The 27,618-nt window shown below is 32.1% G+C and overlaps 1 protein-coding gene and 1 pseudogene across 3 annotated transcripts in view; one reads left to right on the top strand and one right to left on the bottom strand.

Moving 5' to 3' along the window:
* Nucleotides 1-27,618, bottom strand: part of AEBP2 (AE binding protein 2) — a 70,808-nt gene that overhangs the window by 16,359 nt on the left and 26,831 nt on the right. For 2 of the 3 annotated variants that reach the window (XM_025047416.1, XM_015590010.2), the window contains exons 5-9: nucleotides 18,007-18,193; nucleotides 14,882-15,006; nucleotides 10,431-10,498; nucleotides 8,418-8,531; nucleotides 5,794-5,820 (exon numbers count right to left, since the gene is read on the bottom strand). In XM_025047416.1, coding sequence (XP_024903184.1) covers nucleotides 5,794-5,820; nucleotides 8,418-8,531; nucleotides 10,431-10,498; nucleotides 14,882-15,006; nucleotides 18,007-18,193 — 521 coding nt within the window. Of the gene's footprint in view, nucleotides 1-2,585; nucleotides 5,253-5,793; nucleotides 5,821-8,417; nucleotides 8,532-10,430; nucleotides 10,499-14,881; nucleotides 15,007-18,006; nucleotides 18,194-27,618 lie in introns of those variants that run through there. The other variant, XM_015590012.2, reaches the window with a different exon arrangement.
* On the top strand, nucleotides 16,888-17,001 carry LOC112480359 (annotated as a pseudogene).

The following is a 27,618-nucleotide window of genomic DNA, read 5'->3' as shown; positions in this document are numbered from 1 at the left end:
AAAGAGCATTTACATCCAATCAGTGAGAGTTTATCTTGGCACCATTTTTTTTAGGAAAACATTTTGGCAATACCAAAACTTATAATAGACACAATTCAAAACTCTTTTTAAGTCAGCTAATCATATCTTCCAGGAACCTACAGTATAAAAATCTCCAAGTGTTATTTTCAAGGATGCTGTTGCATTATATGACAGAAACTATGTAAAATCTCTCAATGTAGGCCAAAAGGGAATGGTTAAATAATTTATGGTACATTACACCTGGCCATAAAAAATAGGAGCTATATGAATTCTTGAGTAAAAGCCAAATCTTAGAACTAGATACATAATAACAATTTAATTAAGCACAAAATGTTTTTTTAAGATTCAACAAAACACTAATTTGGAAATCAAGGACGTGTGGCCAGTTGACAGTGATGACTTTCACTTTTTTCCCTTTTCTATATTATTTTCTTGTTGTAGCAATTGTAATTTTAATAACAAATATTTTTTAAAATATTTATTTTTACTATCAGTTATAAAGACTTTCAATATGCAAATGCATTTCTTCTAAGAGTTGGCCCCACGGGATCTCAAGAGTCCACATTAACTCTTTTTCTGAAAACTTACTGTTCTTAGTTGTGGTATTCTAACATTATTGATGTTCAAAGACAAAATTTAGAAAACTGCTATTTTGAATTACATTTTAGGAGGAAATTAGATATTTTGGATGATTCAGGGAAGAACATATAGAGAAGAAAAAAGATACAGAGAAACTTGAGCTCTTCTACCAAAAAAATGGCATTTATGACATTTATTGCAATCTTTTAAAGGTATTATGAAGGTATTAAAAAGATATCCAAGTATTAAGAAAACTAATTAGGCTCTCTTAATTTATGACATTCAAAGAGACAAACAGAATCTTCTAACCCACTCTTCTGCAATGCTCAAATATTTATACTAAACTACTTGCACTACGTTTACCTATCAAAAGTAAATGCTCATATTTTATAATCTATTATTCCCTAAACAGTTCTCCCAAAACAGTATACTTTTCTAAAAGGAAAAAGCCCCAAAGCATATAATAATCTTATGTGAGACTTATCAGGCATTCAAATATAGATGAATTTCTGACATGATTTTAATAGGAACATATAAATTCTTGAATTTTCATAATAAATTTGTTAAAATTTGTAAAACCTAAGTTTTTTTTTTACTAGAAGCATATAAATAGTGAAGAGGAGAAAAGGTGCTTTGGGGACCAATGCTCTGAAAACAAGACAAAAAAGTCAAAGAAAGAAATCAAATACTGGGTAATTCCTTCAAAGTAGTGTTATTACTTTAAAAGTTACTCATATCGCAAATATAACTGAGGTCTTATTTTAAAAAACAAGGCACTACTGAAAACGACTATTTTTAACAAAATTAAACCAAAAAACTGGTTTACATACTCATTACAACTGAGTATGTAAAAATATAACATCAATAATCCTTTACACTGAAACTGTTTAGACAAATTTAGGGTTCATATGAAGAGTTATACAACATTATCATAGAGTATGGTTTAAGCCAGGTAGCTTCAACCCCACTAGTTTTATGTAGTCATAACTCTCCAAAATACCTTACTGTAACAAGTACTCACCTATAATACTCATTCTACAAATATTTTAGAGACTATTTTGTGCTATGTATCATGCTAGGGATCGCCTATGGCAGAAACACTGGGAACAACTTTATAGCAGTATTACAATGTACATCTATTTCCTCTCACACTGAAAAGCAGTTTGGTAGATAAGAGTTTAAAGAATACTGATCTAGAAAATATGGGTTGAAATTCCTACTGTAACCACTTAAAAGTCCTTCTTACTTTTCTGAGTAATAAACCATGTGTGTTATATACCATGCAAACCTGATTCAGGAAATAAACTGGACTATGTAAATATTTTAAAAATTTTTTAAATTAAAAAAAAGAATGCAACATTACATGTTAAAGGATACTGAGGCTTGTGCCCATGAGAAATGACAAAAAAAAATAAATAACTGCAGACCTTATTTATATTAAAACACTATGTTGGAATTGCAAAACATTTTCTACTGCATCACAGATTCTTTAAGAATTTACATACACACACACAATTCTTAAAGAATTATATAACTTCTTTTAAAGAATTTATCCTTTTAAAAATTACTTTCGACATTTTTCAGAATAGAAAAATATTTTTCATTGAAATCTCCCAAAATGTACCGCTTTGCTTAAAAAAAAAAAAAACTTTCAATGGCATGATTAACTCTCTTTTTTAAAAAAATTATGTCTTTCCTTGTAGGTCTGCAACCCTAGGCCTTGTTATACAGATACATGTAACAGGTTTTCATCTTGAGAGTCTACTTAAAACTAAGAATTTGTTTGCCTTTTAAAGAAATTTGCAGCAGTATTAAACACTTTTAAAAAAGCTCCCCCACAAACTGTTTTAAAGACTTCAACCACCTTTTCACACTTTTATATTTTACTCAAACATCTCTTGTTAACCATATATTTTAAAAAGAATTCAAACAGCAAACAATAAAAGATGATTTAAATAACTGTTGCAAATTCTATCCTTTAAGAGTACTTGAATATTTAAAACATTTTATTAAGGTGTGAAAGGAAAAAGTTTTACAAAGGTTTACTGACATGATTATCATTTGCTTTCAATGAGAATAAAACAAATCTTAAAATACCCATCAGAGTTGATTGTTCTTCATCTTAATTTCCTTTCAACTGAAATTCAGAAGTAACATGTGTCCACTTTAAGGAAGATTTATATATGAAAAATAAGTTTATTTAAAAAATAAACAACTTTAAATTTCACAATATTTTCCACTTCCAAGATAGAGCAAAATGTGCCTTGTGGTTTAAACATGATCTGATTTACAAAATCTCATTTGGTCCTATTTAGTAAAACAAAATACAAAAACACAAATGGTGAGGTATTAACTATTAAGAAATCCAATGTGAAAGTATATATAAAAAAAAAAACAACCCACCATTTGTTGTAAGAATCTAACATGGCAATATTTAAAGTATATTAAACAGCTTTCACTGAAATTTAATGTGCTGGCTTACCAAGAGCAACATTACCATACTAAAATATAAGTTGTGTTGTCCAGGTTTATTTTTCCAAAGATTTTATCAACTGTACCAGGGATTGGCAAATTTCTCCTTTAAAGGACTGAGAGTAAATATTTCAGGTTTGCAGGCCAAAATATCTCACTCACTCAATTCTGCCACTACAGGGTGAAAGCGGTCACAGACGACACCTAAATGAATGGGTATGCCTGTAGGCTGCAGTTCGACTGCTGCTGAACTAGACAACGGATTTTGAGTAAGAGACTAATTATATTTCAGGTACCATATCACAAATATGTCATATATGGGGGTTAGGGGGAACAATATAGATGGGTAGACATCACTTAATAAACATTATGTAAAGTTATACAACTCTTTTCACTTTAATTCCATATTCTTTTTGGCCTATTAACAGTATCGGACCAAAGTCAGATAAGCAGCAAAGCATGATGATTGATTGAGTACTCACAGGCTAATCAAGAACCATGAAATTTGGTTTTGTCATCTAAATATTTCTACATAATGAAAAACTAATTTATTTGCTGTGCCCTTAAAGAAAATGTTTGATGATTATTTCAGATGCCGTTGCAAAATTTAATTGAATTGTTACAATTTTGAAGCTAAAGTGGTTTGCTTTTTGTTTTATTAGAAAAAATACTCAGGCAAGGTCTACAATCATCGGTCAATTAAGAATGACTTACAAGAACATGAGGCAATAAAATAAAAAATACAGGTACAAACTATATATCTGAAAACATTTCTATTTGGCAATTTTATAACAAATCAAAATTTTAAAAGAACAAAGGAGATTGCAGATTACTTTGTAGATACAGAATAAAGCAAATGACGAAGTGCTTAAGCAAAAAACAAAAAGAAAACACACTGCTTTTTTTAAAAAATAAAATCACATTTGCTACAGATCATATGAATAATACCCTTATTAAACAACCATTCCAGAATGTCTTATAATAGCAGTGCTTTTATTTGCACTTCATTTTATATGACTCATTTCATGTATATAGCTCTTTTCCCCATTGTTAACGAATAAAGTCTCCCATAATTTTTATTATTTTTAAATTTTTTTAAAGTAAATGAGAAATGATTTATGTATCATGGAACCTTTCCCATTTTGAAACCAAAGGCTTAATTCTGTAATTTTGTCTATTCTTTCTTTAAAAAATTTAGTGTAAAAATTGCTGGTTTTCATATTACTGTAGTAAAGTGAAAACTCCTCAATCAGGAGTATTTTCTGCAGTTTGACTGCATATAAGCACATACTTTACAATATGTCCTTCCAACAGTAAGGAAATAATTGATTTCACAGTCACTGTCAGAAATGAGTGCCATAATTCTATTATGGATATAGGTCCTCCCTCAAGACTTTCTGGAAGGATGTTCAATGTGTTTTGTTCTTAAAGATATTAACAGTAGTTCATAGTCCCTTAAGTCTGCAAAAGACATTTATTGTTAAAGAAGGTGCTTTATTAACAATTCCTCTGGCAGCACTAGTGAATTACAATATCCTTCAATATTATTTCTACCCATAATATATACATTTAACTTTCATGCCTCTAGAAAAACATCTACAGTACATTTCATAATATAAAAATATATTACAAATCTGCTGAATTATTTACAAGCAATGTTCTATTATCTCTACGCAACATTTGTTTGATACATTACTAACAAGTTACGCATATTTCCATTTCTGTAAGATAAAAAAAATCCATATGGCTTCTTGCTTAACCAAGCAAGAAAGTGATTTTATTTTCCTTTTCAAAACCAACTTTGGTGCATAAAGGATTCAGTTTGAAGATACTTTGAGAAAAAAAATACAATTTTTCTTGCGTTAATAACTAAAAAACGAAATGCTTTCCTCAGAAAAAAAAATTTTAGAGGCTTATGCAGGTTTAAAATAAAATATGACTATTCAAATATTTGAAATAGAGGTTTTTCAAAAACCGTTAACAGATTAGTTATATAGGTAAATATTAACATACTGTACTCCATGAGAAAACCCTAGTCCTGAAAAGGGAGCGACCAGACATACGGCAACACTCTTTAACAGAAATTTTCAGCCCTAATTCGAAAGACGAATTTTTAGTTGATTGCAAATGTCGTTCACTGTTTGCTTAAATACAAATTGAACACTTTTCTTATCAGAGTTCTGCAAAAGAACACAAATGGCAACCAATCACATCTATTTATCATAATTGAAAGATAAATTATCTTTTGATAATTTTCATTGTCTAAATATTTCCTAATATGACTTCAAATCAATAGACACTGTCAAGACGAATATCCTTACAGTGCTTTTGGTATTTGTAAGGGCACATGTTGTAATTGTATTCTTTCCAATATAAGTTATTGTAATCACTAAAGGGGGGGAAAAAGCAGCTTAAAGCAGCAAGCATGCAAAAGCCTTTTAGAAGCTGTTCCACTAAGTTGCCAGAAGAGTGTTTGCTCAGTCTCCCACAGTACCATTCCATGAAAATGTGGATATACAGTAATATATTAATATATTCCACAGAAGAGCCTACTTCATTCACAGAATGTTTACACTAAGCATAAATATTATTCTAAATATTGGATTAAAAAAAAGGAAGGGGGTTGACTCTAATGTGCAACTTTTACTAAACCCATTGTCAGTGACTAAGACTGCAGGTGTCCCCGCTCGTTTGCTTTTTATGTATTTATTTATTTTTTACCTCTTCAACCTCTTCTGCGGCATTGTTCTAGAAAAAAGAGAAAAGGGAATATTCTTTTATTCAAATGAATCAAAAACACATTAAGTACTTCAAAAGGGACATTAAAAATATTTATGATATAGGAAAGGTGATGATTATTGATCATTAAAATTTATTTCCAAAGCATTCACACATAATAGATGCAAATTTAGTTATAAATACGGCTTTTTAATAAATTCTTTTTATGTAGCCTGCTAATGTATTTCTAAAGAAGAATCTCATGTCTAACACATGTGTTTTAACCAACTAGTACTTTAAAACTGATGTTTAGATCTCGAATAAATATGTTCTTTTTAGTCTTGTTTTTAAGATAATATATTTTTGGAAGATTTGCCATGCTTTCATTTTGAGATGCACATGAACCACAAATTGTTTCTCCTAAAACAAGTTAGAATAATTGCTTTCCCCCGCTTTTATTTAATTTCACAAGTTTTCGCAATCAAAATCCAAAATATTAGTAAAATGTTACACCAAATACGGCAAATGTAGGGGGTTCTATTACTCTCTGTCACTTTAAGGTAGCCTAAATTCTAATTTCCAGAATAGCAGAAGCATGAAAGGTTATACTTAAAATTAAATATTAAGATGTGGGAAAGGGGGCGTACAGCTAAAGAAAATTAACTACACACCTACGTGTCTTAAGAACATCTTCATTACCCAAGAATGACATCAAATATTGTAAAATTACACTGAGAACATGCAATGCAATTCCTATGCACTTCTGAACACCAGTTCTGAGCCTGAATGATTTTGTCACTTTCATTAAACTATCTTAATTGCTTCCTATACAGCACAAAAACAGAAAAAATAAGCTGCTTTTGTAGTGGGGAGGGAGGAGAGATGTAGATGGGGTAAAAGGGGTCAAGTATGTGGTGACAAAAAGAAATCTAACTATAGGAGGTGAACACACAGTATAAATATATATATGCCTTACTGTTCAATTGTACACCTGAAATTTATTGGATTTCGTTAACTAGTGTCACCATAAAAATAAATTAATTAAAAAATAAAATAAAATAATAAGCTGCTTTTGTGAAAAAGGAAGACCCTGGGGGAGGGGAGGAATAGAATGCAGAGCAGAAACATGAAGTCAGTCTTACTCTTATAATTAAGATTCATGTCCCTTTGTCAACTCTCTGCCTAAGTAACAGCCATTTACAATTGGTTGTGACAGCAGGGTGGCTCTCCCAAAATATCATGCTTTTGTAGTGCTAATTACTCCCATTAAAGAGTAAACAAAAATAAACCCCAAATTAGGTACCTACCAGTAAGTAAAGAATATTCAATTATTTTTTAAATCGTAATTTTTCCATATTTTTGGTAGTGGATTCCCCTCAATCTTCTCCTTTAAAGTCGTATTTCACTGTTCTCTTTGCTCATTAATTTCATAACCTAGCTCATCCCACAAAAAACAAGGGTTTTATTGTACTTAGCACTTTGACCAAAAGATATATATGTTTTTAATTTTTGGACTAGGGAAAACTCTATAGAGTCTCAGTGTTTCCACATGGCAAGCACTCATTATGCTAGGATTTCATTCTCAGAAGATGGCTCAAATTATAGAATTCCTTTAACAGTGAATAACATTCTAAAAAAGTTGAGTCATGGAATGAACAGAACCTTCAAAGTGTTTAATTGCTTCAAAATTTAGCACAGAACACAGTCTCTTCATGATAAATAAAATTTACATTTGGGATTATCAATTATTATAATATGTCATCGTATACTTATCTAACTTATTCCTTCCGTAAAATACATTTAAATTAAAATTTCTTTTAAAAAGTACAGAAAGTTTGTTCATTAAGAGTGCCTTTTAAGCATTTTTACCACTTTTTAAATCACTCTAGTGTTATGTCATTTGGATAGAGGCAGTATGGAGTTCAGTCACATCATACTATCTGGTAACCTTGGGCAAGCTATTTAACCTCTTGTCTCAGTTTTCCAATCTGTAAAACAGAGATAGCAACACCTACTTCACAGGGCTGCTGTGAGGATGAAGTATATGTAAAGCACCTAGCAAAGTGACTCAGCACATAGTCAGAAATGTTGATCTCCTTCACCCCCCATACCTTCATAAGCATAGCATTATTAAAATAAAGGTCGGATCAGAAAATTATTAGAAATGCGAACATTCTATGCTACCTCTTAAAAACAAACACAATAATATATAATCTGACCTTCTGAAAAGTTTTGGGGAAAGCCTAAGTTTAAAAAACTCAATCATTTATGGTATTTTGAGCACATGCAATACACTTACTCCCAGGTCCACAAAAGTCTGGTATTATAAAAAGAATTACATACTTAAACATAAGGCATTCTTTTCAGTACTATGTATATTAGAATTAATTTACTTAAGATAAATCTAAAATTAAACTGACACAAAAACTTTACCAAAATATAATCTTTCTGAATTCTGTATTTATAAATCTTTGTGACGTAATTGCCATATACAAAGCTCTAGAAAGCAAGATATGCTTGAGTACTGAATTCAGTACTTAAAATAAGTCCTAACCTTTTATCCAAAATTTAGGGAGATTTAAGATTTCAATGCAGAAAGTAAAACATCACATCAAGCATTAAATTACCTGTATATGTTTGGGTCCAAAAGCAAGGCAGTATCTTTGGGTAGCTTTGATAAATGAACTACTTTAGTTTTTAATTGATGTCGTTCACTTTCATTCACCCACACGTCAGGCAGACTATGAATTTAAAAACAAGCAAATAAAATAATATTAATTTTAAATTTACCCCTCAACAGCTTCACATTACCTAGTCTTTTCTGCCAGTCTGACAGGGCCACCTATGTTTACAAGCTTATCAGGAGCCAAGGGAACTCAGAATATTAGGTAGTGGGATGCTGAGTCCCAGCTAAGAATGGCAGGGTGAAAATTTAGGCACGAATTTGGAGATCCATTAAAAATTTCTGGTGACAAAGCCATATCAAACTTAGAAACACATATTAGAACACCCTCCCCTGTCATTTAGCCTACTTAGTGAAATTCACACTTGAGCCTGACTTGATGAAAATTAGACACCAAATTTTGAAGAAATAAGTAAAAACCTCACCAAGTTCCACTTCAAAAATATATATATGCATATATAACCAAAATTCTAAAATCAAAGAAACTTAATCCTACAAGGACATTCAAATAAAAGCATTTTAATATTTGGAGTGATCAATTTTCAAAGTACTAACTAAAAATACACAGACATTGGAATATATTTTTTAAAGAAACTATGTTTAGAACCTTAATATAAAACTAGGTCTTACAAATCAGTATGAAACAGGTAAACACTCATTAGGGAAAAGAGACGGGGTAGACAAAGAACACAAACCATCAATTCACCAAATAAATGAACAGTTTAAAAATGATCTGTAATCAAAGAATTGCAAAATGTAATAATTATAATAACCAATGTTGATAATAGAGAGAAATAAGCTCTCTAACGCAGTAGATGGGATTTAAAATGGGCACAAACTTTCAGGAAGACAACAGATTTTAATCTTTTTTTTTTTTTTTTTAAGAGAAAAATGAGTAACTTTAATGTTCAGTAAAAAACAACTTATTAAATAAATTTTACACTGCCGTTTCAAAACATTTTACAGTAGCGGATCCATAAAATCTGGAAAGGGAAGAGAGGTAAGTGGTAGAAAATATGTTCTACACTAATGAAGTCTGATATAAGATTTTTTTAAAAGAAAAAACCTAAATAATTTATTTCAATATGCTAAGGTGTCCTGTAAACTCCGAAAGCTACTTAAGTACTTTTAATTCACATCACATTCATTAACATCTTAAAATGGAGTTTAGGAAATAATACTGTAAAAAATATATATATATATTTAATAAGGATAAATATTAACCACATATTAAGTTTTGAAAAATAAGTATACAAAGTGTGATTCCATTCATTTAAATTTATCCTATTCTTGAGGGGAGATGGAGAGGAATTTAAATCATTTCTTCAATTAAAATAACTTATTTTATAATAAATTTATTCTATTCTTTGTGCTTATCAATTTTATCCAAAATTTCTATGAAAGACCCTTATTACCTTTGGTAACAAGAAAAAAAAAAGTCAGTAAGAGGATAAAAAGAAAATCAAAATTGATTAACTAAATTAAGGAGCATCTGGACCAGACGTACTCTAAAATGGGTATTAAAACTCAAAGAAAAATTTAACACTGCTGGAAAACTGGCCAACTGCTTTTTCTATAAAATATCATTAATTGTGTTGGGAAATGTTTAAAATTTTTTTAAATAAACTTTTCAAACAAAAGTACAACTAAGGTTGCTTGCTTACTACTTAAGGGTCATTAAAAATCCTAAAATAATCACATCCTATTAAAAATTGCTATGACAACTTTTATTAAAAACAATAAGAAGGCTAGCTTTAAAGCTTATAACCTTGAGGCAGGTACTACTGAAGGGGCTTTCAGAGATTACCTCTTTAATCCTAATAACCTCAAAATGTTTCATGGTTTAATTTCTGCAAGTCTTTTATGCCTGAATCCAATAACTTGACTGATTTTTGAGTGTAAGGTTTTAATAAAAGATTCTAGTCTATTAATTATACATAGTAATCCAAATACTTACATGTCTTCAGGCATCCAATGAAGCAAAAGTTTTATCTTTCCAGAATCCTCTTTTCTCTTAGCTATTACCTAGTAATGATAAGAAATCATAAAAATGATTAGTAACACATTATTCTAATATATCATTAAAAAGCACTAATCAAGAATTTTTAGGCGTTCATACTCTGGACCAAATAATACCACCTTGTCTTGTTCTGCCCTGCTTTGTAGCAATTTCACCTTTGATCATATATTTTCACAAAAGAAACAGGAAAAAAAGGAACTGAAGGTGGTTTATATAGCCAAATACTAAAACCATGATATCCTTACTAAAGAATTGATATTTATTTTACTATCTATTAAGTCTGTAGCTTAGCTAAAATGCTAACCAAGAATCCATACTGGCTGGAATATTTTTAAAGAATAAAGAAACAGTAAAGAACAAACAGCGCTGGGAAGGGGAAAGTCTCTAATTTACAACTAAGGTATTTGTTATTTGCTTGGAGTTTTTTTGTTTGTTGGTTAGTTTGGTTTATTTTAAATGAAAAATTAGCCAATTAGTGTTTAGGTTCAATTTTAGGGACTCTATCTAAGTTAAAGGATGGCTCAACAAGAACAAAAAGACCAATAGAATTTAAGAAAAACAATACACTTGTCATTCATTACCAGATTCTGAAAATTACGGTAATGTTTAAATAAAAACAAATCGAAATAGTATTTTACAACTCTTACAACTTCCGTATTAACAAAATTAGCACTTTACCAAGTTTAAGTTCCAAAGAGCAACACAAAATGTTATATGACATCCTCAAAACATATCAGAATTAAATAACAGCACCTTTAAAAAATAAAACATTTCCTATGCCCATTATTTAAAAACCTATAGTTAATTAAGTACCCTAATTCTAGACCTGGCAATGAGATTAATTAAAAAGCCCAAGGACAGATCCAAAGATGCTAAAACAAAATACTTCTACAAAGAAATAAAGATATAGAAACAATGCAAACCAACCAAGCGTAGCAAGTCAATTGACTGTTAACTAGGAATCTGCTGACCTCTTCTGGAGAAGGCTCGAAAGAAAATGTTTCAATTAAGACGAATAGGCAAACTGTACAGCACAGTCCCTTCACTTACATATTTTCTCTGCAAACTGTTTATCAGTATGGCTGCTTCCTATAAAAGTTAATTTGATAGCTAGGAAACTTAAATTTGTAGTTAGTACTGACTACATTTTGACTACTAACGGAAGTGATTCTATTAACACATACTGCCTCCATCAAACCTTCCCAGACATGGAACTTTGGGGAACTTGCTTACCTACCTCCTTTCTATTGTGTCCAACAAAGACCTTTTCCCATTATAGATGTCTCTTCCTTCCACCTTCCTCAGGAAAAAGCTTTCTTCACTCCACCTTTGTGACTTCTCCTCAGTCAAGGCACCTCTACCTCCCCGAAATCACTTGTGGGTACAAATCTCTCTTATTCTTCAGTTTTTTAAATTTATGACAAACATAGGTTTCATGTTCTTAAATCCTCAGATGTTTTCTATAGCTAGAAAACTTATTTTTACTGTCATAGATGATTTCATTCAGTAAATTTTTAAATTTTCTACTACACTCCTAATACCATCACCATTACTTTTAGTTGTTTTTTCTTTTATCTCTACTCTCCTATGGTGACCCTAAGGACTTCATCACAAGGAGCTACTCTAATGAAAGCATGTGAAAGAAGGTTATTTTTTTAAAATACCACTTTATCATCATCACCACTATTCCCTAATATGTAGATACTTGCTCATTACTGGACCATTATCTCATCAGATTTATTGCCCTTTAAATCATTAAATGTTGATGGTCTCCAAACCTCAGTCCTTAAATTTCTTTTCTTTTCTATTTATACTTAGATCCTAGGTGATCTTATCTAGTCTGATACCTTTAAAAACCACTTATATGCTGCAAAGTTCCATATTTGAATCTGTAGCCACACCTCTCCTGAGCTCAAACTCTTTAGTATTATATCCATATGCCCATTTGCCTACGTGACAGGGGCACTAGATGATTCCACAGAATGTGTCGATATTACAGATATACTCCCCTTCTCTCCTAATCTGATCACCACCACAACCTCTATTTTAAATGGCAACTCCATCCTTTTGGCCAGCTGCCCAGGCCAAAAACACTAGTGCCATCCTTTCCTCTCATTATCAAATCTGACATGTGATCCATCCATAATTCTTGTTCTTGTCAGTACTACTTTCAAAAGACATCCAGAATCTAACCTCTTTGGCATCTCCGCTCGAACCATTCCAGTCTTTTCTCTCATGGGATACTGAGAAGACTGATCTCCTTTGCCCAGCACCCTGACCTACAATCTGTTCTCACAACAAAGAAACCAAAGCGAGAACATTAAAATTTACATAAGGAAAGAGATCAGTGAATTCTCTAAGGTAGTGAGTAGAGGCAGAATGAACCACAAAACTATACAAACAGTAAAGTTTTGAATGGTGGGAATGTTCTGTATTTTAAGTGTGGGAGTGGTAACTTAATAGGAACGTAGAACTATCAAAGCTCATAGAACTGTATACTTTACATGAGTGCAGTTTAACACACCTTGATAAAAATTATTTTAAAAAATCACGTCAGATCATGGCTACTCAAACTCCTTCGTTTCCCATCACACACAGAATAAAAGCCAAGGTATTAGTCCAACAAGGTTCTTCCTAGAACCTCTCTGACTTAAAACTCCTCTCTCCGCCTCACTCATTTCTTACAGCCACACTAACCTTCTCGCTGTTTTTCAAATTACTCAGCATATTCCCATTTCAGGAATTTGTGCTTGATTTTCCCTCTGGCTACAATGTTCATCCACCTCATAACTGAATGGCTCATACCCTCATTTCGTTTATGTTCTTACAATTTTACTAATTTATCTTATTTGTCATGTTTCTTCCACTAGAGTACAGGTTTATTATTTTGTTTTGTTTTAACCTGTTTTGTTCACTGCTGCATCGTGAGTACCTGGAACACAGTAAGTGCTCAATATTTAAGTGAACGAACAAATTAACCATAATGCTACACTCAAGGTCTGGTGACCACATCTTACTGACCTCTGAAAACAAAAGACAATTATAGACCTACCAAATCAAAAATCTGTTATCAAACTTCAAAACGGGCCTTCCAACCATCACTGCTGAGCAAGATCCTGACCTTGCTGAATCCCAACAAAAATTCCCAGCAGATCCATCTTAACTTTCTCTTTAAACCCTCTAATTTCCTTCCAACCCTTTACTTCTTTTTATATTAACTATATTTCTTTCTTTAAGAGAGTCTAAGTATGGTACACCTTTCCTCAAACCGAAACTCACACCTCTCATGTTTTCCAATCTCAGAAAAGGTCCTTTGTGTATTAGTAATCTTTTACCTTCATGCCTTTAATTTTGAGAATCAAAATCAAAACTGGAAATTTTGAATTGGAAGTATACATAGAAAAGTAAAAAATACAAGAAATCCTCATTATTACAGGAGATGGAAAAAATACAGATTCAAATTAGTAGAGATACTGATTATATCAATATTAATCTTTCTTTCCTATTTAAATTCTTGTGCATGTTAACTGAAATATTTTTTAAAAAACTTAATTTTGTATTATTCTGTATTCCAACAACCAAAATTAAACAATCTCTTTTACAAGGGATGCAAATCACCAAGAGTCTGGTCTAAGTTTTACCTCTATGAAATTACCTTACGAAACTCTAATTTAAAGATGAATGGATAATAAATTGGCAAAGGGGCACGGAAAGAAAGAACTCTATATTAGCCCCTAGTTAAGCAAAATTAAACAATGTATTGCTTTTTCAAATTTGATACTTTTTTTCCTATGTTGAGTAACACATTCATTCAACGATTATACTGAGTGCCTACTATGTGTCAGGGACAATTCTAGACACCTGAGAGACATCACTGGAACAAAAGAGATAAAAACTCCCTCCTCACTTCACAAAGCTTTAATTTGACAGCCATTATTCTTTTTTTCTATTGAACATGAACTTTAGATGTGTGTTTTGAGGGTAAGGGAGGAACATGCAGCACATAAGGACGTTAACTAAAAAGTAATCTAATGTTCCTAATTTTACAAATAAAAAAACCAGGTCAGAAAAGACACGTAGTTTACTAAGGTCAGAGCCTGATTTTCAAATGCCTAGTAGCCCAAATGCCAACACAATACTCCTAAATAGCTCAAATGAAAGGCTAAAAAATATTTAATTGATTCATAAAAATGTCAACTTATGAGAAATATTTGCTTTATAACCAACAATGCAAGTAATTTTTAAAATATTGATAAAGCAAATTTTTATAATTTTTGTTAAAATGTATTTTCTTAGATTTTTGAGCAATTTAAAAATATGACTGTGAAAGTCAAAATACATGTTCTTACAAATCTATAGATAATTTGGGGAAAAAATCAAATACTTACAGTACTATGAAAAACAACACTGTGTCCCTTCCCTAAACTTTCTATATGAGCTGAGAGGTTAAAGCATATGGCTCGATGTCTTATCGCATCCAGTGTTTGTGCATCGAAGAAATCATGTGGTCGTGCTAAAAAACAAAGAGATAAAGAATATTTAGATAAATATAGCCAAAGAATCTGTTTTTCACAAAAATATATAAGTAAGAAAGATTGAAACAATTCACAAGTATTAACGTAGTGTTTAAATGCAAGAGTTTTGTTTTCAAAACATGAAGGCTAGCTGACAAGATTAAAGATGTACACAGCAGAATTCCAACTGAGTGAATGTGGGTTAATGTGGCCCCTTGGTATGTGAGGTTCTAACTTCAGACCTTGTGATTCCACATTTCAACTATCTTTTTCACATAATTTATATTTTAGACCTGAATCTCTCCTGGGTGTCAGTCCTACATTTTCAACAATTTGATGAACATCTCCATCTGTGCACCACACTGAGATCTCATTCACCACAGCCAAACCATATGGAATACATTACATGAACATTCTATATTAATATGCAATCAAAAATTTTCCAAGTGTAACAAAGTGGTAATATTATTTGAGTTTTCTGACAAGTATTTTCGTGATTATAAATAACTCTTCTAAACAATCTAAGAGAATTATAAATAATACGTTTTTTAATGACAATGAGTCCACCAAAATACTGTCAAACTCCCAACTCCACCAGTTAGTTATCAGCTGTGTGATTTTGGGCAAATCTCTTAATCAACCTTAGCCTGCTTCCTTTTTGTGAAATGGAGATAAAATAGCTATAGATTATAATTAGGTAAAATAAATACATATAAAAAATGCCTTAAGTCATAAAGCAGTTATATTAATAAGTTTATACCACTTTTTAAAAAATAATAAATTCATAAACCTAGGGTAAGCAATCTTTTAATGTGATCACAACAAAGCTATACACTGAAGATTTAATTTGCTAAGAACATTTTTAAAATTTCAATTTTCTTTGCACTAACGTTATAAATTGTGCTATTTTTATTCTTAATAAAAATGTTGCTCAAAGTAAGGGAAACGAATTTATTGTTTATAACTGTGAAGCTCACTAATACATGTAATTTTATAAGATTATGTGTAATTAAAAATTAAATTATCCTGACAATAGAAGAAATGGCTTGATTTCCTGGTACAGCACATTCTGAATTGATGCAGCTCATTTACCACACTATTGTGATTTACTAGTACGTGGAATGGATTTATCTCTACCATTCATGGAGTTCTTAGAACATCTACACAAACCCACCAGAGTTTTTGTGGGGGGATGATTTCACCAGTTGGCATACTCAATAAAACTAAGCTCTTTTCTCACTGGATTTTTCCTCAGAAGGAAATAAACAAAATACCAACTAGTAATAAACCAGCAGAACCCACAAGATAAATAAAGTAATAATAACGGGAAATCGGTAAGAAAAAAAGTGTTTGACATTTATGGGAGAAAAAAGTCATGATTTTACTTAATGCTGAGAAATCTCCTTCCTATTAGAGATCTGTGGCTATTGGAAAAAAATATGTACTTTCTCCACGCTCTCCAAATACGTTTTTTTCCTGAAGATAAGCACTTAGAGAAAATAGCAATAACTCAACCCTCTGAACCATTCAAATCTAGCCTTCTCATTCAAGATTCAAACACAGAAGTCATCACTTGAATTAAAATTAACGATAATGAAAAAAACTCTCAAACCTCAAATTTTATGCATTGCGATCTTAACTGTGTTATGTCCACTATTAAAGTTTCAAGAATACTAAACTTGAACAATAGTCTGCAAAGCAGATGTTTCATGATCCATTAGAGTAAGGGAAGAAAATAACATCACTTCTTTTCATCTTAATGTTTTTCAATATACCTTCTTGGTAACTTTTATAATGTGCAGTAGCAGTATTACTGGCATATACCATACAAATACACATTAAAATTGGGTGCCCAAGCATTGTTTTAAAAACCGATGAGCGTCTATAGCCATGCCACCCTGAACATGCCTGATCGCGTCAGATCTCAGAAGCTAAGCAGGGTTGGTTTAGTACTTGGATGGGAGACCACCTAGGAATACCAGGTACTGTAGGCGGAATAAATGAATGAGTGAATGAATGAATGAATGAATGAATGAATAATTAAATAAATAACTGACGAGCAACATAATTGATAAGGAAAATGAATATAACCTAAATTTGGTAGCCAACTTTGAAAAAAAAATGTTTTATTTAACACTAAAAATCTTAAGAGAGTTTAGGAAAGTCTATTTTTCACTTGTGGTCTGTTCATTTGTCCACTGCAGCTTTGTAATAACAAAAAAATTTCAATGTTTTAGAGACAAGCTTTATAGTCTGAATTAATTCTGCAGTCTCTTCTACACTCTAATCAAATCCCAAGACAAAGAGTAAAATGCAATCTTTCTTCCTCTCTGATCATCCCTGCAGTGGCCTCCCTTTTCAATAACAGCTTCACTAAATCATATTTCCTCATTTAGAATATATTTAATTAACCAGCTGATACTAAGAATCAGGAAGAGTGCTAGGCTCTGGAGTTTCAAAGTCAATTCTTGGCCCCAACATTTACAAGCCTTATCATCTAAGTGTGTTCTATCCAAAATATAGAGGATGCATCACATCTTGTAATTAAGCTCTTAATATATTATTATGTTACAATAAACTGCTAAGTGCTGAAACAGACTATCAACAGTTTTGCTATTCACACATACCACTTTGGAGCAGATAGGTTACTTAACTTTTACTTGATTTTTACCCTTAATATGCTCAATTTTTCTAAAATATTGTTAGAAACACCATATTGTCATATTTAAAATTTTCTTAATTTAGAAGAGAATCAAAATAACTCTCAAAATCTAATTATATATAGTTTGTACTCTAAGGCCATATATATTTACTCCTTTAGCTACTACAGACAAAACATCCACTGAATTCTCACATGATCCCACAGGTATCCTGTTTATTATCATTAACAAAAAAATAGATAAACAGAGTCGAAGAAAGGTAAAAACTAAACTCATATGAAAGCTCAAGATATAAACGAAAGCATTATAACACAAACAGACTTTCAGTGAAACACTTACGTAATGAGCGTCGTCGTTTGTTCTTTAATTTCCTCCTTTTGTTTATTCCAGCTTTAGAAGGAGATTCTTCTTTGGCCTTTGGCTGGCTAGAAACTTTTGAGGAGTTCTGCTGACTGAAGTGTGTGGGTACATGGCGAGCTAGCCCTCCCTGAGAAGCAAAGCTGGCATTGCAGCCACCAACAACACACTAAATGAAAATACAAAAGGGGGTAAAAGGGGTCAAATATGTGGTGACAGAAAGAAATCTGACTATGGGAGTTAAGCACACAATGCAATATATATACGCCTTACTGTTAGATTGTACGCCTGAAACTTACTGGATTTCGTTAACCAATGTCACCATAAAAAAATTAATTAAAAACAAACAAACAACAAAAAAAGAAAAAAAAAAGGATGTCAGGATGCTGTGTAAGGGAACAAGCATAACACAAATGAGTGAATATTTCATATTTTCAGAAGTAAATCAGTAATGCTATAGAATTCCAGAAACTAAGAACCCTTTCACTTTATAAGTTGCCCAAAATAATACACATTAGGCAGTGGCAGAGCTGGAAAATAAAACTCAAGCTTAATGTCTCCCTAGTGCTCTTCCTCTATATGCAAGACAAAACCAGTAGGATCATTGTCCCACCACCACCACCACCACCAAAAAAAAAAAAAAATCTGGTTTTGAATTAATCACTCTTTTAAGAGGAGCAATAAAATGTTTTCACATCAAAGAATTAGATATATTGACAATTCTTTGGATTCCTGGATTTTTAAAATTATTTTTATCATATAAAATATGCTATTTCAAACCTTCAGCAGCCTCCCTATTGTCGCAACAGATAGGAAAGAAATACATGAATATTAACTTTTAAACTACTAGGTCTAGCCTCTCAGAGAAGACTTATGCTCGGGGTTGGTCTTAATCAACCCTCCACAATTCCATTAAATACTGCCTCTTTAGTCTTCTGTACTTTCAAGTTTGAGAATACAAAAGGTTAACTACCCAAGTCAACCTAGTGGATATGCTATTTCATAATGCACACAGAACATTTGGATATCACTAAAATTACAATACACAAATTGTACAAGTGTATGATTTCTAGTTTGATCTTAGGAAATAATATTTGCAGGTCTTCTAACAAATGAATGTTAATTAAAACAAACACCTTTTCCAAAATGATCCCCGAAAAGCAAAATCACAGCTAGATTACAGGTGACTTTTCTATTAGTAACTTATCCAGTTTACTTCGTTTCTGACTTGACAACCAAACTCCAACCATACAAATTTGTCATGTTTAACACCAATTATATTTACCACATTATTCCTAGCTACTTTAACTAGATAATACCACAAAAAAGTCTACAGGCTTCTGGGCTCTTTCTTCCAATCCAGGAACCTCTATAATTTTCAGCTTCCAAGAACACAACACAACTCTCTATTAATAAAGATTCTAACTTTATTCAAAGTCTCTCTAAATCTACCCCAGTGAAAAGGAGCTCATCCTTCCTTATGGAGATACCTATCCCAACTCATCCTCCTTTCCATTCATTATGAAGGCAGGAGCATACTTTTATAAACAGAAGCATCTTGTAAATCACAGGTATATTTCTAAATATATCAGCAGAACTGAACTGCTTATAAATTCTGATAAAACCAACGCTGGCTAAAAACATTTCACAGCACGCTCTTCATATAGTGCCATAATAATTTCTCTTTTTATTTTGATATACAAGAAACCATTTTATGGGCTCTAATGGCATTCAGCATTGCTAATAAAAATCTTTGCCCATTCTTGGGTGCACACTAAATTAAAAGGCAGAGGAATGATTCAAGATTTTAGTTCACATAGTCATCTATGTCCAGTACTATGCAAAATTCTAGAAGTATAAGGATGACAAAGATACAGTTCTCACCCTGAAAGTGCTTACATGTAGTCAAGCAAGACATACATACGAAGTGACACCTTCAAAAGACTATAGTCAGGAATCAGGCACAGAGTGCTACGGAAACCATGGAAAGAACCCATTAGCCAAATCCGGTACTTTAAAATTACTATTTAATTCACTTCTTCAAAGACCCCATCAATAGTATGGTCCAGATATCCTGCATCAAGAATGTTCAGCTACAGACTCTTGACCATGAGAAGTTTAGCAACTAATGGTTATTCAATTCTTAGAATTTAAACTTACTATACTTTGAGTATCAAGAAAGAATAATGCTTTTTAAAGTTTCCACCTTCTGTGGATTACCACATTGCCATAGAATAACACTGTCCAACACAGAAGCCACTAGCCAAATATTGCTATTAATCACTTTCAGCAAGGATACTATAACTAAAAAATCAAACTTTTAATTTTATTTAAATCAATTTTTATTTATTGAGGCAAAATTCACATGTCATACATACCATGTTAAAGTGTACAATTCAGTGGTATTTAGTGTACTCAGAATGTTGTATAATCATTAGCTCCACATTCTTGCCAACGCTTATTTTTTATTTTATTAAAACCACCCTAGCAAGAAATGGTACCTCATTGTGGATTTTATTTGTATTTTCTTAATAACCATTTTATTTTTTAATTTAAAACATTTTGCTCAATTTAACTACTGAAAAACTTTTTAAGTATGCTTAGAACAAATTGGTAGTGCATCTACTTCTGCAACTGCAAATTTTGTGAAATCTAAATATAGATCAAGTGTTTACATCTGAACTGAATTCTACTTAGCCTTAAGTAGAATTACTCTAAATGGATTAGTTTTGCACTCTCCAATACATTTTAGCTATCAGACATATACAGCTACTGAGCACTTGAAATGTAGCTTTAAAATACACACCAAATTTGGAAGATTTAGTACCAAAAACAAACAAAAAAAACCATTTCATCAACTTTGTTCACCTGCTTCAATTATTTTAATGTAGCATGGAAAATTTTAAATTACCTACTTGGTTCACACGTATTCCTATGACACAGTACTGCCCAAGAATGAGCCATACAATACTCTTACTTCCAAGAAGATATCAGCCCTATATTTCCTAACACCTACTCTAAAAACATAGATTAAATAACCTTCTTTTGTGTCCAATGTGTTAGATACTTCAAAGAATATAAATAAAACAGTCTTTGCCTTTGGGTTCCCAGTTTAATATTGGTTATTCAAACAAATGTATTGAAAAACTCCTTATTTCTAATTTTAAAACAGCTACTTGACTACAATGAATAGGGCAGAGATGGAAGTGACAGGCCAGATCCAAGCCCTCAGGTTTAAACTCAGATTTTGTGATATGATTCCACCAGGATTATCCTTAATTATAAGGTTCTGGTAGGCTGGTGGATTCATTTTCTCCTGGGATCCTTTAAGACTGCAAAGAATAGGCCCTAGAAGGATTTAGAACTGAGAGTAAATATTATGAGTTTAAATATATACATATATTGCAAGATTATCTTAATCAGCAATGATTCAATGCTCTGAAAATGAGAATTCTAACAGAAAATTTTTATTTTTGATTTTGATCAAGAATCATAAACAAATCTAAAAAAGAAAACGATACTTTAATGAAAAAGAAATATAATAGAAAATCACAATCAAAACCATTTCACTTAAATGCAAAGTCTTTTACCCTAAAGGAGAAAAGAATTTTAAGAATCATTTAATCAATTATTCTACTCAGTAAGTGTATATCATAGAGAACAGGTGAGACAAATCTGCTGTTGCCTCAAGTGACGTTAGCACCACCTTCATTCCTCTTAATAGGAACATTTCATGGTGCTGAGTGTGATTTTAGTGTTCGAGCATTCAGGTTTTCACCCACACGTACAACAATGACCCCTGAAGCTGCCTCACGCAGTGTTCTAATGAATAAACACCCTGTTCCAACAATTAGAGAACAAAACTGATCGTGCACGTGGAATGTTTTACATGTTTTATCTCCCAAATTCACTGAAACTACCTATGTTGGCTACCACTAGGTCAATTAGCTGTTCTAAAACTTGAAATATGGAGTTACTGGGTTTTTCCCCCCAAAACAGATTTATTCAAATGAAGCAATACTAAGACTGTCTTATTCATATTTATACTCCTAGAAGTGCTATGAAAATCTACAAGGGACTACTATAATATAAAGCATAAAATACCAGTTTCACAGAAGATACAGTAGCATTTATTAACAGGAATATTAAGGTCAACAAAAAAACCCAGGTAGAAAACGTTGGTTTCTCTTAGTTTTGACGAATATATCCCAGTAACATGAGATAAAATCAGGGGAAACAAACTGGATGAAGGTACAGGGGGGACTCTCTGTGCTTTTTTCTTCCTTTCAAAGAACAATGAATTGGTAAACACATTTATTTACCAGGGAAATCTTTAGTGTCAGCTAGTATATTACTAGATGAACTAAAAAGTTCACTTAGTAATATAAGTGACATTTCTCTTATAAGGCCACCCAGAAGAGAAATATTTTGTAGAACAGAGTTTCTTAAATCTGGGTGCACATCAAAATCACCTGAAAGATCTCTTTAAACAAATGCCTGGCAACATGCCCCAAAGATTCTAATTCAATTGGTCATGGGTACAACTCAGGCACCCGGGTTTGGTTACCCAGTGGCACAGTCCACATAATAAAGAACCTCCTGATTCTTACTAGCTTTCCAAATAATAAGATCCCTACCATTCTCCAAGAGTGACCAATTAGTTTGTTTGTTTGTGGGGGGTGGGGGATCTTTTTTTTTTTTTTTTGGTAGTCTGATGATCACTACAGCTATTATCCTTATGTATATTCAAATTGTACCATCTTTAGTCAGTGGGAGGGAGCCTCCCAAAAACTGGCTGTCAAAGCTAGGGAACATGAGAGCTTCAAAGAGACACACAGACATCATACAAAATGGTAAGGACAATAAATAAAGATAGAACAGGGTGTTTAAAGCTTTGTATTATTACAGAAAAGGCTGAAAAGCAAAAGAGTCTCACTAAAATGTGTGTGTGTATGTGGAGATGGATGTGTTAACTGTATACACATATCGAATCACAATTTACATTTTGATATCTTACAATTTTATTTATCAGTTACACCTCAATAAAGCTGAAAAAGAGTAAAAGATTTTTAAATTATCAGTATCAGCTACCACTATAAAAGAGATCAGAAAGGAACTGAAGGAAATTATTTCATCATCCATCACAGTGAATGGTGCAATAATATTAGTATCACTCACTGTCCTGTAACAAACTTCCAGATTTGCTTGTATGCACAATTATAAGCCACTTTATAGTGAGGATATAATAGTTTAAGTCTGGTGATAAAATTTCTTTTCTTTATCAACCTTCTAAGGCTAGGTTCTTAGTTCTAAAACATCTAAAAAGATCGGCTGTTTAATGTAACAGACTTGAAAGGAAATCTGAGTTTTTCAAGTACTACTCTATTACAATGAGAAGTTATTCAAATATGTCAATATTATGAATGGAGTCAATCATGCTGAGCTAATAGAGGACTAGTTGCTGAGGAAAAGTTACAATAAATAAATTAACCCAGGACAACTAAATGACTATAAATACTGTGTTCAAAATAAACAGAAATGTCAGAATAGGGGAGAAACATCTGTGGGAAGAAAGTAAAACTACTGAGCTTATCTGAAAAGTGTAACTACACAATTTCGAACTATTATACACAAATTTATACAAACCATTGCCACAATGGCAAAATGTAAAGTAAGAAAAAGGAAATCAAAACAATCACCAAACATGCTGCATATAACTGATTTTTATTTTCATCAGTTAACTAAAATACTTTTCAGCAAGGCAACGCTGAAACCATTTAGCCACGATAAAGCTTAGTAACAGATGACTAACAAGAATCTAAATCACAATTACAAAAAGATCAAGAGAATAATTGTAAAGAATCTCAAAATCCTAGTACTATAAATACGTATGATGTTTTCCAGCAATTCCTCTTCCCACAAACTCTAAATGTACATACAAAGCAGAGATTCATATACATGATGACGTGAACACTGCCAGGGGAGGGGGGGGTGCTATTTAGGAATAATCTTTGCACTTTAATTATCAGAGATAAATATTATTAAAACCTTTGGCCAAAAAAAAAAAAAAAAAAGCCCATATTTTTGTTTTAGGAGGATGTTTGATTTCATAATGAGCTGACATGATCAATTATTTTCATGACATTACCTACCTTCTTATCAAGCATAAGACAAATTTAGGAACCATAAAAGTAGGCTTAACACTAAATGAGATACACCCATGGCTTTCATTTCCCATATCAAGTTAATTAAGTCTCACTGACTTCTAGTTTCTAGCCTTTGCCATTACCAACACTCTAATGGAGATTCTTACCTAATTCAAATCTTTATAGTTGCCCCAGAAACCTTATGAGCAAATACTGATATATTCAATATATAAAATCTGTATTATATGAGCATCAAAATAATGATAGTTTTGGCTTATTAGCCAAAGATTAGACAGAGTAAAAGAACAGAAAGCTCCGTAAGTAGAATACCAACTAATAAATTTAAATGGGAAGACAAAAATACTAATTTTGTAACCCTCATAGTAATAACTGATTCAGGAAAAAAGCATCGCAGCTACTAAAATGAGTTCTAATGGAGAACAACATATTTATGTAGGCTCAAAGTTTATCTCCCCAAAAACAATTAACAGTAAAGGGACAAATAATAAGTTTACACTGGAGACCCTGGCAAATTCCACCCTAACCAAGTGATGCTAGGTAACTTCATCTATGATGGAATAAATTGTTATCAAGTGTCCCCTGAAGAGATACAGTGAAAATTTTGTTCTATTTTCTGCAAAAATGCATAGACTGAATCTGATCATTATAAAAACACGAAATAACCCCTAAATTGGAGACATACTACAAAATAAAAGGTTGATACTCTTCAAAAATATCAGTGCTATGAATGATAAAGAAAGGCTGAGGAAATATTAAGATTAAAGGAGTCATGAAAACTAAATGCAATGCGTGGTCCTCAATTAGACTCTAAACCACACACACAACACTTGCGACATAAAGGCCACTGTTGGGGCAATTAGTTAAATTCCAGTAGGTTAGCTAATAGCTTCAATATTAAATTTCTGAATCTTGACAACTGTACTAGGGTTATTATATAAGTGAATGTCCTTGTTCTTAGGAAAAACATGCACTGAATTTAATATTTATGGATACTGCTCCTCTAAAAGGGTTCCCCCAAAAATGTGTGCAAGCATGCGCACGTGTGTGTGTATAGGTAGTCATCATGATGACTATATCAATTATCACATACACAAAGCACCCGACTGTAGAGCACCCACACTGATGTTTTTTTTAAGATATGAATAACACTGACCTTTGGCAAATGCTTGAAGCATATTGTAAATATAAAAGGAAAAAAAATACAAACTCCTTAGAATAATCAAATTCCAGACTAGAATAGCTAAGAGATAATAACAGTAATCCAAAGACAACATACAGTACATATTTGCACTGGAGCTGTTCTGCATTATAAATTACTGAGAGGCACTAAAGCACAAATGGTTAAGGACACAGACCCTGGTTTGATATTGCCTCCGAAGTCCTCAATCTACCACTAATTGCCCATGACCTTAGAAAATATTTACTCTCTTCTTACCTCAGTTTCCTCATCTATAAAATAAGGACAACAACAGTAATTACCTCAAAGAATACTTGTTGTAAGGATTAAATTAATTAAAATATATAATGCAACAATATATGTTGTAATGTGCAAAGCACAGAGCAGCGTTATGCAAGCTTTTTGCTAATTATGATTACTTCCGACCCCTACACTTTAACTTGTTCGTTACACAACAAATACTAGAATGATCAATATGAGAAACTTTTTGCAACCAATTGCTTTTACATTTAATTTCTAGATCAAGCTTACTAGTCAGAAATAGTTTTTAAATATTTTCAGAATACCACTCAAGACATAAGAAGAGATGAAATACTGCCACTTGCGACAATGTGGATGGACCTCCAGATAATCATACTAAGCGAAATAAGACAGAAAAAGTTGAAAACTACATGTGGGGTATAAACCTAAAAGCAACAAATGAACGGGACAAACCAACAGAGACTCATGGTCATGGACAATAGACTCATGGTTACCAGAGGGGAGGGGGAAAAAGAGAGGAGAGGTAGAAGGGATAAATGGGGTCAAATATGTGGTGACAGAAAGAAATCTAACTATGGGAGGTGAACACAGTATAAACATATATATGCCTTACTGTTAAAGTATACAGCTGAAACTTACTGGATTTCGTTAACCAATGTCACCATAAAAAATAAAGTAAAAATTTTTTTTTTTTCAACCTGACCCCATAAAGTATCACCTATATATAACTACATGTTATTCCTTAAATAGTCCACTTATTCTATTCTTTTATGCTTTCTCTCAAAAGGACATATTTCTATAATTAGAGGGGGGTGATGGTTGCGCAATCCTGTGAATACACTAAAAACTACTGAATTGTACAGTTAGTACATTTTAAGGTATGTAAAGTATATTTAATATATGTACACCTGAAATGATCTCCCTATCACAAGACAAAACTCTTAGTTTTTCTCTAAGACCCTCCTCATTTTCATGTACTGGGGATGGGCATAGATTTTTTTCCAAAAGGAATACAAAAAATCCTAATCATAAAAAAAAGTCGATAAATTTCATTTCATTAAAGTTAAAATACTATTCTTCGAAAAATCTTATTAAGAAAGGTGAAAAGGATAACCAAAGACAGACTAGAAAAAGGTATTTGCAACACATATATTTGACAAAAGACTTGTTTCCAAATAGATTAAAATGTTATATAATAATAATAAGCAAACCATTCAATAACATAAGAGAAAGCTTAAATAGGCACTGCATTAAAACAGAAAAATCAAACAGCCTTAAATATATGAAAATATGTTCAGCATCATTACTCACCGGGGAAATAAAAATTAAAGCCACAAAAGACTGATAATCTCAAGATATAAAGCAACTAAAACACTCATTTGCTGCTGGTGGGAATGTGAAGTGATACAACCAATCTGGAGAATTTGGTAGTTTCTAGAAACTAAAAATGGCCTATTCTATGACTCAGCAATTCTACTCATAGGTATACAGCAAAGAGTAATGAGTGCATGTGTGCAAGACATGTGGGCAGCTTGATTAATAGCCAAAGACCAGAAACAACCCAAATGCCCATGAGCGTTAAAACGGATTAACTATTGTTTATTTGTACAATCAAATACTACACAGCAACTTTTAAAAGATAACTGGTACATACAACAATAAAGGAATATCTTGCTGCTACTTTGTATAGCAAAAAAAGCCAGACACAAGAGTTCATACAACTAAGCTAGGATGACAGGAATCATAACATGACCTGGAGAGAAGTAGAGGATGGGAGGATGGGGGCATTACAAAATGTGTTTTACTGAATATATTCTTTATCAGGGTGGTGGTTACACACATGCACACATATGAAACATCTTTAAACTGTTGAACACTTAAGGGTAGACACTTTATTGTACATATTATAAATTAGAACATTTTTTGAGAAAAAAATTAGACTCCCTTCAAACATTATCACCTCCTCCTACCTAGAGTCATCCCATTCAA

Source organism: Pteropus alecto, unplaced genomic scaffold, assembly GCF_000325575.1.
Source record: "Pteropus alecto unplaced genomic scaffold, ASM32557v1 scaffold103, whole genome shotgun sequence".
Lineage (NCBI taxonomy): Eukaryota > Metazoa > Chordata > Mammalia > Chiroptera > Pteropodidae > Pteropus > Pteropus alecto.
This window is presented reverse-complemented; position numbering and strand designations above follow the sequence as displayed.